Raw genomic sequence first — 18,533 nt, 5'->3', positions numbered from 1 at the left:
TCCATACACTGTGCCAGCCACTAGACTGAGGAATCACATCTGTCCTGAGCCCATAGCTCTTCAGCTCTTCTCTGCACATTGGCAAGCTTCAGCAAAAGTGACAGTACTAATGTCTGGCAAAGATCCTTTATAAGCTCTTCCCGATGTGGTCTGGCCGATGGACTAGATGATTGTTGTAGGCCCTATCCTGGTGGTCATTGTATCCCCTGAGCAGTATGTGAGATGGTAAAAAGGGATCCGATGGATACAAAGGACTGAACCCAGCCTTCCCACAATGGTAGAAACTGCTTTAAATCACCTAGCACTTTAAAAAATAAAATAAAATCAAGGGAGTCTCTTTGCCAGCCACATTCTGGAGATCTTGAACACCAGTATATTACTCTTGCCTAGAGAAATCCCATTAATCGAGCCTTTCAGAAGCTTTAGGAAGAGGAACACTCAGTTTATAACTCAGTTAAAATGAGGCACTGATCTGTGACACCATATCAAGGTAGAGGTGTTCCCATACACTTATGCAATGCCTGTGGGTTCAAGGATCACAAGCTCTGTTGCTTATTGTACTTTGATGTCATTACTGGTCTGTGTCAAGTAAGCAAGATTCCTCAGAATTGCAACTTTAAATGGAGGCAGTAAGTTCTGCTTTAGGTATTGGATCAGGTTTTTTTCTTCTGTATCCAAACAGTTTTCTTACTGACATGTACTGGATAAAGCTTGTGGGCAATGAAGATACATGTAACAATCTATGAACCCCTCTACTGAGCAGCTCTGAAATGATTTCAAGGGTCAATCTAAATACCCAAAATAGATAAAAGACCATGGTGTAGTCTCTGGACAGGAAAATTGAAGTCAGGAAGTCTTAAATACTACTGAACTTCAAAACAAGATTCATACAGAATCCTTTAACATCCTTATCGCTTTCCCCTTGCAGGAGTGGGGAAATCATACTGTTTATCAAGTAACTTATTAAAGGCAATAAATACTTCACCTGCAATTGTTTGAACTGAGAAAGGAGCTTATGGTTTTGCTGCTCCTTCTCTTCTACTTTCATCAGAGCATTCTCTAACAGTTGCCTTTCTTTTTCAAGTTCAGCTTGCAGAGCTGACAGTTCCATCTACAAACACAGAAAACCTTCAGATTAATACCCCCACTCCTAACCCCAACCTGTTACCCAAATATACAACAGCTGTAATTCTTATAACAATATGACACCACCTCGTAAAAACCCCAACAGAACAACTCCAGCCATCCCAAATTAACCCAACATCACATCATATATATCTAACAGGTGTTTTTCCTAAAACATCATCATCAAAATTGGTATTGTAAATTCTAATCTAGACCTAGTATGAGCATGTGCTACCCACTAGGTAACTAACAGATTTACGTTTTATCAGTGTTCCACAGAGACCTTCCAAGTTTTTCCTGAAACATCAAAACTGAAAAACTTGGAGGGGTTTGGGATGGATCACCACACTTTACTTTTTTGCATTCTCATTTCTGCCTGCAATCTGGAATGTGTAGTTGGAATGTATCTTGCAAAAAAACAACTTGTTGATTTCTGACAAATGGAAACTGAACCAAGACAGTAGTTATTGTACATCATCATCATCATCCACAAATGCAAATGAGAACCCCCAACAGTAAGATAAAATGGGACTATATGAATTCAGGCATTCATTGCTCTTCCTCAGCTGAAAGCTATTACTTTATTACATATTACAAAATAAAGAGATTGCCTATAAGACTCATTTTTACTACAAAGAGCAAGAGCAAACTGTCTTTCACCTGTTTTTTTTTTTTTTTTTCCACAGGACCACTTTAGTGTCACTTCTTTGACGGGTGCACAGTTATCTCTTTCCAAAACAATGCACATTATTATTTTCCTTTCAAATATGCCAAATACTCTCTATAGGGTCCCCAAATGATCTGTACCTTGCTTCAATGAAAAGTTATAAATCCTAGAAAACTGGTATCACCTTCCATTTGGGGACACACTTAAACCAAAAATTATTTGCAAATCAACATTGGAGATGTCGTATGAAGGAAAGTTTGGTCATCCCACGTCCTAGAGTAGATTACCCCTCTGGCAGCTCAAGAGCTTTGTTCTTACCTGGCTAAGTCGTTTCAGTCTTTCCAATTCTCCTTTTTGCTGACCGACTTCAGTGTCTTTGTCTCTTAGCTGGGCTTCCAGTTCAGCCTCATAGATGCTGGTGTCCTTTTGTGCTTCTCTAAGTATTTCATTTATTTCTTGCTGCTCTTGGAGTGCACTCTCTAGCATTTTAATTTCCTGGAATTTTACATTCATTTTAGAAGTATGCACACAGATGAGCCAGGATTTCTTAGAGTACACTGCCTCTCTTCCTCTGTTACTCAGGAACGCATCATCAATGTGACAGCAGATAGATCAAAATGGACACTAACGCTAATCACTGAACACTGAAACTTAAAGCTAAGTGGCAGCACTACATACAAAGACCAGGTCGGCTACAGACTACAAAAAAATCTATACTCCTTAGAAAGATATAGCTTAAAGTGATACACATTTGCCCCTGATATTAAAGTTCACGTAAAGGCTTACCAGGATACTAAGACAGCTCTCAAGTAATTGGCTGATATGATAGACGCAAGCTAATAGCATATACATTCCCAGCTAGTGTCCAGAGTCTTCACTAACGCAATTCACTATGATACCAACTGTGCACCCATTTTTAATAACGTCTGAAAGGTTAAGCCTGCATTTCTCAGACACCTTCCATGAAGTACAGATTTCTGAGATCTTCGATAAGGTACAGATTTACTGTATGTCTCTTGAAACTGTTTTTAAATTCTGTTCTTAATACGCTTGGATACATCTAATTGAAGTTACCATATCAAAAAGTTATTTTGTCCAAGGAACTGTGCTTTGCTATTCCCAATGTGGTTATTGGCTTTTTTTTTTTTATTCTCGGTTATCTGAATTTGGGAAGAAACACAGTATTAAGCCTTACTTTTTTCATATTTTCTGCATCCATGGCAACTATTTCCAGGTTGTTTCTTTCCTCCTCTAGATCTGCCAATCTTTCTAGCAAAGATTCTTTATCCTTCTGCAACTTCTTGCATTCATCATTGGTCTGTTTTGCCTGACACTTAACACTTTCCAGATATTCCTGTAATCCAGTGATAATACTTTCTAAATCCCTTTTCAGTGCTTCATTTGTTGCTATTTGACCTGCAGAAATTGAAAAAAAAATTTGAGATAGTTAAGAAATCCCTCTTATTTACAAAACAAACAAAACTGCATTCCTTCATCTTCAAGATGTTCACCTATTGGAATATGTAGTAACAAGAAGTAAGTAAAATTCAACCAGAAAATACCTGTGTTTTAAAGGCTAGGAGTTCCCATATTGCTGTATTAACCTGACCACTGGGAGAGTTAAAAAAGAAACTACAGTTCTTTGTGTATTCCTGCCCCCACCTAAGATGACATTTGTTACCTTTACACCTAAATCAATTTTGTTTCAGTTTTTATATTCATATTATTTTCTGGGATGTTTACTTTCACATAGACTAGTTGCACAGTAAATGTATACACAGATTTAGTTCATTGACTTATATTAAGTTTCCAAAACTTCTCCCCACCTTAAGAAAAAAAAAAAAAAAAAAGAGAAAAGAAAAGAAAAAAAACCCCTGCAAATTACCTTCCCCACCACATACAAGTGAGGTGAACATACTAAAAAAAAGTTTACCCAAAGTGTCCTTTTAGATCAGTTAAGAACAGTTTTGCAATCTTTTCTTATGCATGTCTCTATTTAATTTAAGCAAAGGTAAACAAAACTGAATCCTCGATTCAACTGTCATGTTATCCTAAATACACAAAATACTGTAAGACAAAATGAAAAATTTACCATCAGTGAGCTGTTGCTCCAAGTCCCTGATTTCTTCTGTTTCCTTAGCAATCCTAGAGAGCATTTCATCCAGGCGACTCTCAAGCTGTCTGTAGTGTTTGTTCATTACATCAAAGTCCTGTTCTTTACTCAGTATTTGAGCTTTCATGTGAGCCTGTAAATTAACAGTTGGAAAGGTAAAGTGGGACAGCATCAACACAGATTAAAAGACTCAAACCAGTATTTTAGCTCAGTTCTGCAGCATCTTACTACTGGCAGTAAAAGTCCCAAGTGCAGCACGTGTTGTCATGACTGGGGGGTTTTTTTGTTATTTTTCCTTGTTGCTGCCCCACAAAGAATGCCAGATAGGCAAGCATTATGTATGACTAACAGCATTGTTAGAAGTCTCCCCCTTGCCTGGGCATGATGAACAAGGCCCACATTTATAAACCATTACTCATAGCTACTACCTTTCTCCCAGCCTTTCCATTATTCCATTTCCTCTTTCAGTCAAGAGGAAACATGATTCTCTCCAGCAGCTTAAATCCTGTCATCCTGAATTGCCTTCAGAGTACATGATGCTTCAGAATGTGTCAGGTCACCACCCAAAGGAAAACACTCTGAACCACCAGCAAGTCAGGCCATCTTTAAGCACATGTTTACTTAGAAGTAGGCTGGTTTTGTTTTGCTTTTGGTTTTTTAATGTTTGGGAAATACACCATACATGCAGCTCACACAGACTTTGGTCAGGACTTCATGCATTTAGTATAAATTTTTCTGACTGTTTCAGCTGTATACAAAATTTGGTTATCAACACAATACAGTGCTGAAATTACAAATGACTCACCAGAACAGAATTATACTGTCATGATAGAGACCCTTTTTTCCTACTACAAAAAAAAAATTGCACAAGTTTTTAAGTGTAAGTTCTTGGGAAAATCAATTATAAAGTTGCTTCTGTAACAGAAGTAATGGGTAAAACCAGAGCTTTCCATATTTTTAACGTATTCAACCTCAAGTTATTTTTAGCAGTCACGTTAGTACAATCTGTCATCTTGTTAAAGACAAACCACCATTGGGCTTGCAAAAGTGAAATTTCAACAAGTAAAACCTAAGCGCCGGTGCTGCTGCTGAGTCACTTTGCTGCAGCTGCTGAACGTCACCAGGGCGCCGTTTGAACAACCGAACACTTACAGCTTTGCCTTTGTCTTTTCTTCCATCGGTATCATCTGCAAAACGCCCAACCCCTGGTCTAGAATTCATTTGGCTCAAGAAGCGGTATCTTCAGCATAGGAAGCGATGAAGTAGTGTCCCGTCTTCTCCGAACGCTCCCGTCGCCGCAGCAGCGGGCTGGGCAACGTGAGCGCGGGCGGGTGGCCCCGCACCGCTTCCTGTGTTGCGATTTGAAGCGAGGGGCGGCTGGCGGGGCGGGGCGGCTGGCGGGGAGGGGCGGGGCGGGGCTCCCCGGGAGGGGCGGGGCTCCCCGGGAGGGTACAACCCGCCCGCTACAGGCAGCCCGGAGGAGTTAACGGTGCTGGCGGTGGGGTTTTGAAATACTGCATTTTTTAAAAGTGTTTGCATTGCCTCTGCCGGGAAAAAAAAAAAAAAAAAAAAAAAAAGAGGAGCCAAGCATAAAAATTCTTTCTTTGCACGCTTGAAAACATCAAGCTGGGCAGAAAAGCTCTCATTCAAAAAGACATTATTTTAGAACTATTAAAAAATTAATTTCAATTCAATTAAAAATTTCTGCAAGCGTTTGCTGTACCTGACCACATTTAACTCACAATCAAATATCTTGCTTCTCTCGAGATTTAAAAAGAAAAAACACCAAAAAAACCCCAACAAACTATCAGGCTAGAGCTCTTCCTGGTGCATCCAGCTTTGCTCCAAACCTGTAACGTGACCTCAGAGACCTGGCTGAACCCATCAGTAATGACAGGGCTGCACATCTGTGACAGCAGAGAAAGGGCATTAGTCCCCACCAAAACGGCAGTATACATCTTTCCAGAATTGGAACTATTTGTTGAAAACTGATTCTACTTTTAGGATGCTGAGCTACAGCTGCTGCTGCCTTCTGCTGTCCGCAGTTTACAAGCTGGAATATCAATAAAAGCAGTCACCATGTCAGCCAGGGCAGCTGCAGGTGCTACTCCACACAGCTTTCCTCTGCTGACCTCCTGCAAACAGACCTGTGCCAACGCAAGAGCTCTCTGACAAAGCAGAACTCCAGCTACAGGCCTGTAGCAGTTACACAGACCTTTAAAAATCAGTACATGAACACATACAGTACATAAGAAGTTAAGACTTCAGTTTTACTTACGTGTCTTGGACCTTCAGAATTTACAGAAGCAAGAGAACTCTGCAAGCAGTCAAGCTCTTTCTGTTTTTTCCCCATTTCTCTTTTCTGTTTCTTCAAGTGTTTTTCCAGTTCTAAAGCTTCCTTGTGTAGCTGATGCAGGATTTTTATTTTTTCATGCAATTGCTGTTCAATGTCTTCCTTGTTGGCCTGTGATAGCTGGAAATAGCATTAGGAGGTTGGGTAAAACAGCTGAATTGAAAATACACAGCTGATCAACAACATTTTTTAAAGTTAAAATCAGACTGCTAGTTTAGCTTAACAAGTTGTCCAAAAATGAGATATTCATTGTTTCATGTCTTCTTTATTTTCTTAAGATAACAAAAAATTATAGAATTTTCTCAAAAAGAGAAAACAGAAAGACAGTTTACTTACTGTAAGTAGAAATTTCATACCATTAGTCTACCATATCAGGAAACCCCAGAACCCTCAACTGGACCATCATCCTAAAAAGTTTTGTTTTCAAATAAAACTTCAAAAGCCTCTTGTGTAATTCCTTCTTGCACTCTTAAGAAGACTATCCAGAATGTCTTTTTTTTCCCCCCTCCCAGTTATGACTTCTGAAGATAAAATATGAAAACCTGGTCTTTGATTTTGAGGCAAGTTTAAAGACTAAAAATAGCAATAATTTATGACAGTTGAAGAAATGGAAGATACAACTTAGTTTAATGCTGATAAGTGTTGTTAAATTAATTCTTGCTGCCCATTATGTTGCTATGTTGCTTATTATTTGCTACACAACTAAACATATGCAGTTATAATCCTCCCTGAAAGGCTTTTTCTGATAAATCAGAACACATTAAATCCATACAATTATATTGAGAGATTCAGTTGAAACTTCCTTTCTCATGAACACGTACGTCAGGTCACCAGCACTGCTTATTAAGTTGTGCCATTACTGTGTTACCTGCTGTTCTGTCTACTAAGCCATTAAGGAGCTATAACCTTATGGTTATTGCAAATGAGAAGGTATGTTCAAATTCAAATCCAAGTCTCCTGCTGCGTAACGCAGCGACCCTTAACTGTCCACTTACTGCAGTGCTTCAATCTATATTTACATTTTTCCAAAGCATTCTGGGAGAAGTTAACAACCAGCAGCAGCACTGCATGGAACACACCTAGATGCTATTAACTGCACTACAACTCTGACAACTTGTTTATAAACAAGCTACCTAAAACCCTTAAGATTTTTCTGATGCACGACAAATGGATTTACATATGTACAATGGCCCCTTTAAAAAAGCATGGGGAGAAAACCATATGTTATATTTTCTACATCAACACTGGTTAGAATGCTTTCCCTTGCTATTCATGTAGCAACTTCTTCACATACTTTTTTCTGAGCCAAAGCATCCTTCAGTTGTTGCAGTTCCCCAGTTACCTGCAAAACCTGTTGCTCTGCATTTCTTGCTGCACTTTGCAGTTCTTCTAATGTTCTTTGTGCTGCATAAAAAAACACACAACCCCACAAAATAAATTGTAATATTCTGTATAACACTGGTATGCCTGTTTTCTGTTAACATGTTAATCAGAATGTATTTTTTAAAAACAATAATAATAAAATACATTCTAGTTTCTCAAAAATTGTTTTTTTTAATGAGTCTTATACAACTAAAACCATAAAATATGAAACCTCCCTATAATATTTAATCCTTTAATCCTGAGTTACCTTAGAATAACAGCAGAAAGAAATGGTAACAGTTTTGACCGAAAATGCATCAAGTACACTCTTTGGAAATCACAGCACTTAGAGCCTTTGACACACTATTGCCATCTCATGTCAAATATGTATCATTTAATCAGTGGAATAAACTACATTGATACACATACTATTTTTTATTTATTAAAAGTTAAGAACTTACCTGAACAAATCTTTTTTTCTTTACCCTCTAGTAGTTCATCTAGAGTTTGGAGCTGCAATTTCAGCTGGGGTTTTCTATAGAAGTCATCTTCATTTGGTTGCATTCTTCCAATCTTCATCTGCTGAGCTTTGTAACCAATGTAGCATTCTCTTATAAACATATTTCTTTTATACCTGGCCTTACCAATGTATGGGCTTTCACCAGGTACATTATCAAGTTCAACATCCTGAAATGTATTAAGCAATATGTCTTTATCTCAGAAGTATGGTTGCAGCCAACTCATAGTATACATTTAAGCCTCTTAAAAAGCACATAAAGGAAAACCAAGCTGAAATCAGAGTAATTAGAAGCAAACAGACTACACTTGACTGTTTGGCCTTGAACATTCTCATTATTTTGTAACAGAATTAAAACAAATAAACCAAATTGCTATATGATCAGTTTATTGCAAAGGGGAAATGCCAGTGGATATTTAATGGGAGGAATTTTTCTTTGTATTTTAGACTTAATAGTAATATAGATTGTACTTAGTTTATTACATTATTGTACTTAAACTTTACTCAAACATAACTTAAAAATATTATTCATGTTTGTAATCAACATATATAAAGTCATGTAATGATTACTGATCTTTAAATTTCTTATGCAGACTCCTTTCATTCAGGCATCTCTACAATTTCTTTGCAAGCATGACAGAGGTTAGCTCTACTAGGAGGAAAAAAAAAACCAAACCTGTTTTTTTCTAACCCTGTATAACTCAAGAACATTCTGGCTTGTGGAATTTCTCCAAGTGAAAGGGCCTCCAAAATTAAGCCAGAAGAGAGGAGTATAGTTTGTTTGGTTAATAGTAAGAATGAAATACTTGTTCACTGACTCTACTTAGCTAAAACATACATGTATTGGTATGTATACTAATATTCAACACGTGAATGTCGCTCAGATTCAGTTTAGTTCAAATCTTGTAACTTACGATTTTAAAATTAAGTTTTTCTGTTTTGTAACTAATAACTCTTAATAAAGCAGTATCTAATAGAATTATAGAAAAACTATTAAGTTCAATGAAAACATCCATTATTTTAAAATTATTACCTCTGGTGGAAAATAATTTAAAGGCTCAAATTTTGCATCAATCTTATAAAATGCCAGTTCCTGCTCCAATTCATACTGCTTCTGGCAAGCTCGGGTTAGCTCCATTGTCTTCTGCTTTAACTAATAAACCAGTAAACAAAGTAAGCTGCATTCATGCAAGCGTCATCATTATCACAAATTTCAATTCAGTAGAGAGAAGGGCAAAGACATCAACTTTGAAACAAAACTCATATTAGAATAATTAAGATGGTGTGTTTTGTATCAAGAATATCAAAGTGCAACTTTATTACAAGATACAATACGATGACTAGGAGTAGACAAAAAGCCCACAATTAATATAACACAAATGATCACATGAAAGGCCTTTTAAGTTTACACGCATTAAAGGTTTGAAAATAAATTTGTCACTAACTTAGGATAAAAAAAATAATTTGGGTACAATCCTTTAGCAAAATCTAGGCCAAGTAACAAATGTACTTACTGCTACTAATGAGCAGTGAGAACTATTAACACTCACTGTCTGTAAAAGAAACAAAGTATCTCAATTGTCAGGTGTATAGACTCTACCATTTCACTCTAGCTTAGCCTGGTGCTAGTTAGGTTTTGAATTGCTTTTTTTTAACCTAGAGGTCCATCATGTGATTTCTTTTTAAATCAACTTTTCACACTGAATACCTGAAAGAGAACATGCAGCAAAACTCCAACAGACAGTGGAAAGCAGGACTAATGGAGGAAAAGAAAACAGAACAGACTGGAATAAAGGAAAGGCTTAAAGAAAGATTCTAAAAACAGATATATGTCATGCAAAAGGTTAACTGTGTTTCAAAGGAAACCAAAAAGTCAACAAAATTGTATCCAAAACCCACAATGAATATAAGTCTCACTGGAACACTTTACAGAAATGTTCCTACTTCAGTAAACATGCAAGTAAATCCTAGAAATAAAAATGAACATGCAACCCAGGAGCACAGTAGGGCTACCTTCAGTGAGGAATAAAGGCTCTGCGGAAAGGGAACTGTGACAAACCAATACACCAGCTAAAGGAAGAAAGAAGCCAGCAAAGTTTGTCATCCAAAGGATAAGAGTGGGTTAAGCTGCAAAATATATGCTCCTAAATCTCACTTCACTGAAAACTACACTATAGAAATAGGCTGCTGGTTACTGTGTGTGTTCACAGACGAAACAGCTATAGAAGTGTTACCCACAGATTCTGAAGGATAAAATTTTAGAAGACAAGTCTAACAGGCAGGATAAAAGCCATATATTAAGTTCCCATCAGGTTACTCACAACTGAGCACACACAAGTAGTTTTCTTGCATTTTATAGCTACCAATGAAAGATACTTATCAGAGCTAAGTTTTTAGGATGATGTGAGTACAAGTAAACTAACAGACATTACCCAAAATAACAGTCAAGGGGTACTACTGACATACAACTTGCATGCACACCTTGTTTTTGTAAAAGCATTTAATCTTTTCCCTTATTGCAACAGCAACAATGCAGGAGATTCAATACATCAGCAATTTAGCAGCTACAGGATGCTTAACCTTTCATCAACTGACAAAATTTTAAACAAAGAAAAATAACTAGACGCAAGCAAGTTGGTTACTATAAATGAACGATACTGATTGCTGGTTCAACATACTTACATTTTCCACAGAAAGAATACCTAAGAACAACTGGTCAATGAATAACAACTCTGAAAAGTTGCAGCACCTAAGTTTTGTCTCTCAAACATAAATCTCCAGCCATTTGAACTCTCACATAGACAACTCTGTTTCTGACAAGAAAACTATTCAAAATATTTACATAGTGCAAGGGTTATTCTTACCAATTCATTTTTGGTGTTCAAGTTCCTTTGTAGGTCTTCATAGCTTTGTTTCCGTTGCAGAATCTTTTCCTTTAATGATCTGTTGACCTCATCTTGATGATGTAGTTGCTGAAGCACTTGGGACTGGTTAAGTTTAAGGTCCTCCAACTCCTTTACTGTGTTTTCCAACTGTCTTTCTAATTTATCTCTCTCTTCTGAAAAACAAAATAACAGAAACATTCAAATAGAAAATATTTTCCTTCTAAATTTAAGTTTTGTGTCATTCACTTTAATTCTAACACATTACTATTACCTAAATCAAACCTCTCCAGAGCTTCCTGCCTGTCATAATTTGTCACTGGCTGTCCATCCAAGTTTTCCAGTGCTCGCAAGTGGAATACGGTGTACAAGGAGTAGTGAGGCAGACTTACAACTGGATTATCAGCAAGGAATAGAGAGGTCAGATCTTGTAGAGGCCTTAGTTTAGCTATATCACGGAGCTAAATCAAAGACAAATGGAACAATGATTAGATATCCTTCCAAGCACAATTAAACCCCCATCAGTGAATTTCTGATTGTACAGAATGTTTTATGTTACGTCCATATCAAAGAATCTATTTTAACATTTAAGCTAAAGAATAATCTATAAAAACCTACCAAAATACACAGCACTAGAACTAAAGTAACTTCCTCAAATCACATTGTTTCTTCTATGAAAAAATACCACTGCAAAGAGGGCAAATTTAATGAAGCTTGACCTTGGAAATTTCAAGATAACAGGGCCTGTGGATATATATAACCCTCCATTCCCCCAGACTTAAGTATTAAAAAAGGGAGTTTTTTATCATGAGGAGTACTCAAACAGCTGGTTCATCTCTCCTCCTAGCATGACTCATTTAGGAATCTTATTAAGTTACTTCATTTCATAGACACCCTTTTGTAGCTGCCAAACATGGAAATTAACCTGGATGACAGAAGTAAATCAGTCACCATAATAAACACAAAATAGATGCAAATAGATTATTTACAGATCTCCAGAACTATATAATTGACTTATCATAAGGGATACCATCAATAACATGCAAAAGTCTTCACATTTTCACCAAGATTTTCTAAGCTTCCATAAGCTTATGCTTTCCTGAACAACATTTATGTTTATGCTGTGAATACCTGGTACAGAAGAAGGTTTTTTTGATAAACAACTTTATTAGGCTTACAACAGACTTTGTGGAAAAAGAACAGAAATTACTCCAAGTCAATTAACGTAAATATACCAGTTCACATCATTAAGATTCTGAGCAATTTTGTTCCTAGCTATAATTACTTACTGATGATACTTTATTCCATTTCAAATCAAGGATGCGCAGGGATCTCAGTTTCTTCCCTACCCACGTAGGAATATACTCAATCTCATTCCCTGCAAGGTTCAGCTTTTGTAGATTATGCATATGTTCTATACCTTCAATTTTACTGAAAAAAAAAGAAGAAAAACATAACTTACCATGGACTATAGCAAAATTACAGTATAACTTAGATATTCTGGATAAACTACAGCAAAATCTGTCCCAATTATGATCCAAGAGATGAGTAAAAACAGTTGTTTACTGCCATGGACTCTAAATTCAAATTAAGTTACACCAGCTTACTTCCAAATACTAAGTTAAGATAACAAAAAAATTCACAGCAAGACTTCCTTGCTCACTGTGGCTCACTAAAACTTTAATGTATACGTATCTTTATTTTAATATTAGCTTTATTTTAATGTGTGGTAATTACATTTTAATATGCAAAACGTGTTCTTTTTTTCCTGAGAACATTATGGGACACAGATGAACCCAAATAAAATTTTTTATTTTTTTCATACAAAAGAAGGATCACCTGTAAACTGTCAGCAGGCAGAACTACATTTTTTTTAGTGTTTTCATTAAAACACTGAACAGCTAATGAGGAAAACATGCTATTTTTTAGTTTACTGGAGCATTCATCTAAAGATACGAGTACCCTAACAAAGTGCAGTAGAATGTGCTCTTGTGACCGTACTATTTTTGGAGTATATACCAATTGTATATGACTCCACTGAAAAAATACAGCAGTAGCTAAAAGCTACTCTGATGTTTTCAATTCCTGTTGAGAGAGGAAGTTGTGCAAATGCAATGTGTAGAAGTGGTAGTGTCTCACTTACTTCCTATTAATTCCTCTGCTGAAAACGCAGCTTCTCTACTGCTAAGTCAGTCTCACATAAAGGTCCTAATTCACTAACAGAAAAATTAAAGGAAACAATTTTGCTATTGTGTACTGCCTTCAATATTTTTATACCACTCAGACAAGATACCAGACTCTCAAAACAGTAAAAGTGAAAAAGCAATTCAGTGAGTTTACGGCCTGCTTGATCCAGCCCATTCAGATTCCTCTCCTATAAGAAAACTTCTTGTATTATCTGTAATAATATGCAGTAAAAGTTTATTTAAAAATGTAATGCATTTAATTGGGTTATTGTACCTTCATTATGGCGTCTGGAAAATTGCATTTCTGGCTTGGTTGCCTAGGAAAACATGTTTAACTGCAGCTGTGGTATATGAACAGCACTTCCCAGAACTATTTAGCCTTCTAATATCTTACGGCTTGTAATTTTTAAGATCTATCAAAGCCTGTTAGTCTTGCCATACAACTGATGGGAAATTCACCTTAACTGTTCACACACACAGTAAGAGAAATTCAGCTTTATTGTACCTGGGTTTAGCAAAACCATTAGTGTTTCTGCTTACCTGATTCTGTTGTAAGACAAATTGAGTTCACACAACTTCATCAGTTTATCCAACTTCTCAATCTTCTCTATTTGGTTGTTACTAAGATTTAGTGTCTCCAGTTCAGAGCAGTTTTCCAAATTTTCTATGTACTAAAGAAAATAAAATTAATCCCATGGTATTGCAACTTGGGTTTGGTTGGTGGGGATTTTTTGTTGTTTTTAAGGAAAAGGCAGATTTTCAATTTTAAGAGCCATCTATTCATTAAGAAATACAAAGTATTCTAACACTTTATTAATCACAGTTTCACTGTTGCTTCTGAAACCCTGCTTTAGGTACGGTCTTCTGTAGTGTTGAAAGAGGAAAACCAGATTTTGAATTTACAGTAGACCAGTCTCATCTACATAGAGGAAAACCTGCCATTAAAAAACAAGACAAAAAAACCCCACCAAACCAGAACAATCCAAAAGCTAAAAAGTTACTGAAATGGATGGTGTTCTAAACTTACTCTAATTGATCCAATTTTTTTTCTTTTGTGGACATTTTTTTTAAAAACAAAGGATCTCCTTGTAGAACTACGCTAACATAATCAGAATATAGCTGTTTAAATCCATATAAAAACAGACCTTTAAAAAATCAGAATGAATTTTTAACTTTAATTACTGGTTATTTTCAGTCACTTACCTTAAATTTCTTATCCCCATCCTTTGAGGAAGAAAGATTCAGTGAGCTTATACATGCCAAATCTTCCTGTTTTGACAGACGTTTTATAAGTGCTTCAGTAATGTATCTAACTCCTGGACTAACACCATTTTCATCTGAAATTAAACAGAGGAACTACCTTCAGTAGTGAAAGAATCGGTGATTTTATTAGTCTTATACTTCACACTGTATACTGGGAAAACACTGAAAATTATTCCCCCACCTTCACTGCCACAGGGGATAAGAAGAAACAGTACACCAGAAGCATTTACAGGAAATGACATGTTAGAGTAAGCATGTATAGCCTTTTGAAAAAGGCACAGTATGCATCTCCCTTTGCCAGTTTTCCTCCCAGCACAGAATGTAAGGAGTAAAAGTCTCATTATTCTACAACACAGCTTTCATTACTATCATTTCCACATTTGAGTACCAAAAGATAAAAGCAAATTCTTCAGCGTTCTTTCTAACTGAGCATACATCTTTAATAAGACAGTTCACAGAACATTAGCTTTTTATGCTTTTAGTATGTACTTTCATACCAGCAGTTATTTATACAATACCTTTATGAAACTTACACTCAAAAGCAGCTTCTACATTTTCTGCTGACATATCAAGTTGTTGGTGCCTCTGCTCTCTGCTTTTGCAAGCAGATGGAGATGTCTGTTGGCCAAGAGGAGATGGCGATCTCGAACTCACAGGAGACATTGGACTAGGTGTCTGAGAAGCTGACATCTGTGGTTTTCTATATAATGCTTCACTTACAAAGCCTTTCTTCATTACCAAAAACACAGAATATCATATGACTAATATCTGGAAGAACAGAAATAAATGTCAGTCTGCATGTAAGTCTAAATCTTCACGGTTTGCATGCCAACAAAGGCGCTACAGAAGCATGTTAAGGACATTAGGTGCTTGCTGTCTCAGTATCTATGTGCTTAACAACATGATTTATCACTTCAGATGATACAGTTTGGGACACCAACGAGGTGACATTTGAAAAATTGGGTTTTTTATCGTAAAAAAGTATTTCTAGCAATGATATGGTGCCAAAAAACATCATCTAAGCCGATTCTCCAATGGGTGACAGCTTCCAGTTTTCACAGGCTAATACATACTCAGAGCAGCATACCTTTTTACTTACACCATTCTATAGCACACCAAGACCTGGCTGAACTGCTTTATGTTTTGCAACTAATCTTGGTAACTGTCCTGTATTTACGGTTTACACAAAGTCTGTCAGGTTTGGAGATACCCTCAACTCAGACCAACAGCTGGTAGAGGGCAGAAAGGAAGGACTGGGATCCCAACTGTTTTTGGCAAAGCTATAAATCACCCACTTTGCTGCTAGAAGAGTAAACACAAGCCAAAAAAACCCCCACAAAACACAAAAAAAAAGGGCAACAGAGGAAAAAATTAAAATCAGTCCAGCACAAGCATTCCTTCAGTGTTTCCCTTTCTGCAAACAAGTAGTTCCGTGAGTGCCTGGGAAATTCCAGAGAAGGTTAACAGAAACTTTGCCTGGTGAGAAATGTATTTCCCAAGGGGTAAGTGTGGAAACAGCCATGCACACATTCCATGCATCAAAGCCCTTGTAGTAACCATCTTCAAGGGACAGATTTTTACTAAAACACTCAGTAAACGAAAAGCATATTTTAAGACATTCCTTAAGACAGACACACATGCTTTTAAGAGAACTTAGAGCTATATGAATAAGCGTCTTGAGAAGATTTTATTCATTAAATCGATTTTTTTCCCCGTGATTCTTCAAAAATAAAGAATGAAGGAGCCAGTCTCTTGTATCCAATACTGGGTGATGTAACTCGTTCCGGGCCAGGAAACCGAGACTAGAGAAAGTGAGGTACTGAAAAGCTCGTTTGGGAAGCTCCCTCATGTTTTAAGGCGAGCATTCGGCATTGTAACGCGGTTTCTTGAGAACAGATTGTGGCTTTTCCATGAAAACCACGCCAGACCTGTCACGCTAGAGCCGGCGGGGAATGCAGACGCGCTGGGCTGCCCCTGCAGCCAAGGGGTCCCGGGCTGTCCCCTGCGCCCTGGCGGGCCCCCGGCGCTGCCAGCCCCCCCCAGGGCTCCCAGCGGGCTCCCGCCGCAGCCAAGGAGCGGCCCCTGCCCGCCTCCCGCCAGGCCCGCACCTGACAGGATGGCGGCGCCCGGCGCGGCACGGCGCTACCGGCGGAGCCCCGGGCACAGCTCCCCTCCGCGGGGCCGGGCTGCGGGGCAGCGCCGCGCCCACAGCCCACAGCGAGGCGGCCGAGAAGCGGCGATGGTCGCTGAATGGGGATCCCGGTTCTCGCCGAGGGTGGCTCCCCTCAGGCCTCCGCTTTGATTATCTGCGTTGACATGGTAACGCCGTCTCACCGCTTCCCGCCGGGCAGCGGCGGGCACGGGCGGCCTTCAGGCGACCCCGAGCGAAAGGCACCGGCTCCCAACGCGCCTCTCTCACCTCCCGTACTCCACCAAGCGTTTGTAGTCTCCAGCGGCCACCAGGCCCAATGCGCTGCGGCTCCTTTAAGCGCTCAGCCTGAGGAGCTGAGCTGACACCATTTTGTCTGGTCGTTGGCCGGCAACTGGTGAACGTTCTTGGGGCGGGGCGGAGAGGGGGGGGGCTTCCCGGAGCCCCGCCCCCGACGCAGCTTTCCCGCCGGGGCGGGCCCGTCCGGCGCGTTAGTAGCCCTTGTGCTTTTTCCCGCCGTTTTGCCTCAGCGGTGGCTGCCCCTGTCTCTCTGCCGCCGAAGGGTCGCTTCTGGGAGGTTTTGTTATCGCTAAAGTCCAAGTCACAGTATGAATAAGAAAGTCTGCTCTGGTGATAGTTATTTATGGTGTTTCTTTGTTGTTTTTTTTTTTTTTTTTAAATTGGTCTGTGCTTCATGTTAGCCTATCTGTAAAACTGTACGTAGATTAGCTATCCTGAAACATAGTATGTAGCATTGGGAATGTGTGCTGTGTTTGACAGAGGCTGAATGTAGTAGGCCTAAATTGCTACCATTTCCACAAAGGTATTTAAATAAATCTCTTAATGCATTTAGCCTCTGTTAGTTTAGCTTCTATATGTCTAGGTGTAAAATGTAGGGTTAGAATAATTAGTTGACTGTGTCATAGAAAGAATGTAGGGAGGGGACATAATTAGATTTTAAAAAACATTTCAGAATTTTGTTAGACTTCTAAAGTGTTTTCCAATGTTCTTTGCAGTTTGTTGCTCCCTGTTTACATACCAGCCATGTAAACATGTTCATTTCACAGGTATTTATTCATAGGTATTTTAGCTGTTATTTTTAATAATACTAAGCACCTTAAATTTTACGAGATTTTTTTTCTACATGTTGTTGTTTCTCATGTAGTTTATTGCATCTGCTGAGAAGCCCAAGTTGGCCTTCTTGTAATTTAACTTCATATTGGCCAGAAATAGTTTTGTAAATGTCATTCCCGTAAAGGTTGACTACAGTATTTGTTTAAACTTCAGAAGTCTTGCACAACTTAAGTTTAACTTTACATAAACTTATTTGTTGAGGTCCTATGCTTGCATATCAGGCATGCAAAGGTTTTGTCACAAAAGTGTTTTTTGTAAATGCTGTTTAAAATAGTACATGTTGTAGACATATTATGCATTACTATTTTCATATTGTAGTTTTATTTGTAATAGTACTTAGAAAGTTGGCATAATCAGGAGTACAAATGGCTAAAAGAAATTTGCAAGTGAATAGTTACTTCCAAACAAAAAAAATAAATTTTGGTCTAAACATCAGTGCATTATGTTTGATAAAATTCAAATGCCTTTTTCACTTATATGCAAATTTAAAATCACTTTGATTTAAATAAAAATTATTTTCTGAAGGACAATGTGAATCTAAGCTTTTGTTTGCTGTGTTGGTTATTTTTTGCTATCTGAACATTTTTCATGTAGCTATCGAACTGAGAGAAAGTTAGGACTGACATGGGATTACTCTGATCATACTTAAAAATTTAAATCCTACATTAAAAAATTCCTACATTTAGCTGTTCTGGCTTCCTTGGGAGGGGACAATAACATTTCAGTAAAACATGATCTGCAATTAATTATTAACCGTGAGTGAGATGTTTTGGTATTTCTGT

General features: G+C 37.9%; 1 protein-coding gene across 8 annotated transcripts in view; it reads right to left on the bottom strand.

Moving 5' to 3' along the window:
- Positions 1 to 17,028, bottom strand: part of CNTRL (centriolin) — a 36,860-nt gene extending 19,832 nt beyond the window's left edge. For 4 of the 8 annotated variants that reach the window (XM_055807084.1, XM_055807091.1, XM_055807112.1 and 1 more), the window contains exons 1-15: positions 16,888 to 17,028; positions 15,002 to 15,236; positions 14,409 to 14,542; positions 13,746 to 13,876; positions 12,309 to 12,450; positions 11,294 to 11,480; positions 11,002 to 11,195; positions 9,171 to 9,290; positions 8,082 to 8,307; positions 7,553 to 7,662; positions 6,184 to 6,378; positions 3,885 to 4,038; positions 2,988 to 3,208; positions 2,111 to 2,287; positions 986 to 1,111 (exon numbers count right to left, since the gene is read on the bottom strand). In XM_055807084.1, the coding sequence (XP_055663059.1) occupies positions 986 to 1,111; positions 2,111 to 2,287; positions 2,988 to 3,208; positions 3,885 to 4,038; positions 6,184 to 6,378; positions 7,553 to 7,662; positions 8,082 to 8,307; positions 9,171 to 9,290; positions 11,002 to 11,195; positions 11,294 to 11,480; positions 12,309 to 12,450; positions 13,746 to 13,876; positions 14,409 to 14,542; positions 15,002 to 15,203 (2,319 nt within the window). In that variant the 5' untranslated portion in view covers positions 15,204 to 15,236; positions 16,888 to 17,028. Of the gene's footprint in view, positions 1 to 985; positions 1,112 to 2,110; positions 2,288 to 2,987; positions 3,209 to 3,884; positions 4,039 to 5,057; positions 5,266 to 6,183; positions 6,379 to 7,552; positions 7,663 to 8,081; positions 8,308 to 9,170; positions 9,291 to 11,001; positions 11,196 to 11,293; positions 11,481 to 12,308; positions 12,451 to 13,745; positions 13,877 to 14,408; positions 14,543 to 15,001; positions 15,237 to 16,887 lie in introns of those variants that run through there. The other 4 variants (XM_055807087.1, XM_055807097.1, XM_055807105.1 and 1 more) reach the window with 4 other exon arrangements.
- Positions 17,029 to 18,533: the final 1,505 nt, after the last annotated feature.

This window comes from Falco peregrinus, chromosome 1 (genome assembly GCF_023634155.1).
Source record: "Falco peregrinus isolate bFalPer1 chromosome 1, bFalPer1.pri, whole genome shotgun sequence".
Taxonomy (NCBI): domain Eukaryota; kingdom Metazoa; phylum Chordata; class Aves; order Falconiformes; family Falconidae; genus Falco; species Falco peregrinus.
The sequence above is the reverse complement of the archived record's forward strand: the minus strand, read 5'-3'. Positions and strand labels throughout refer to the sequence as shown.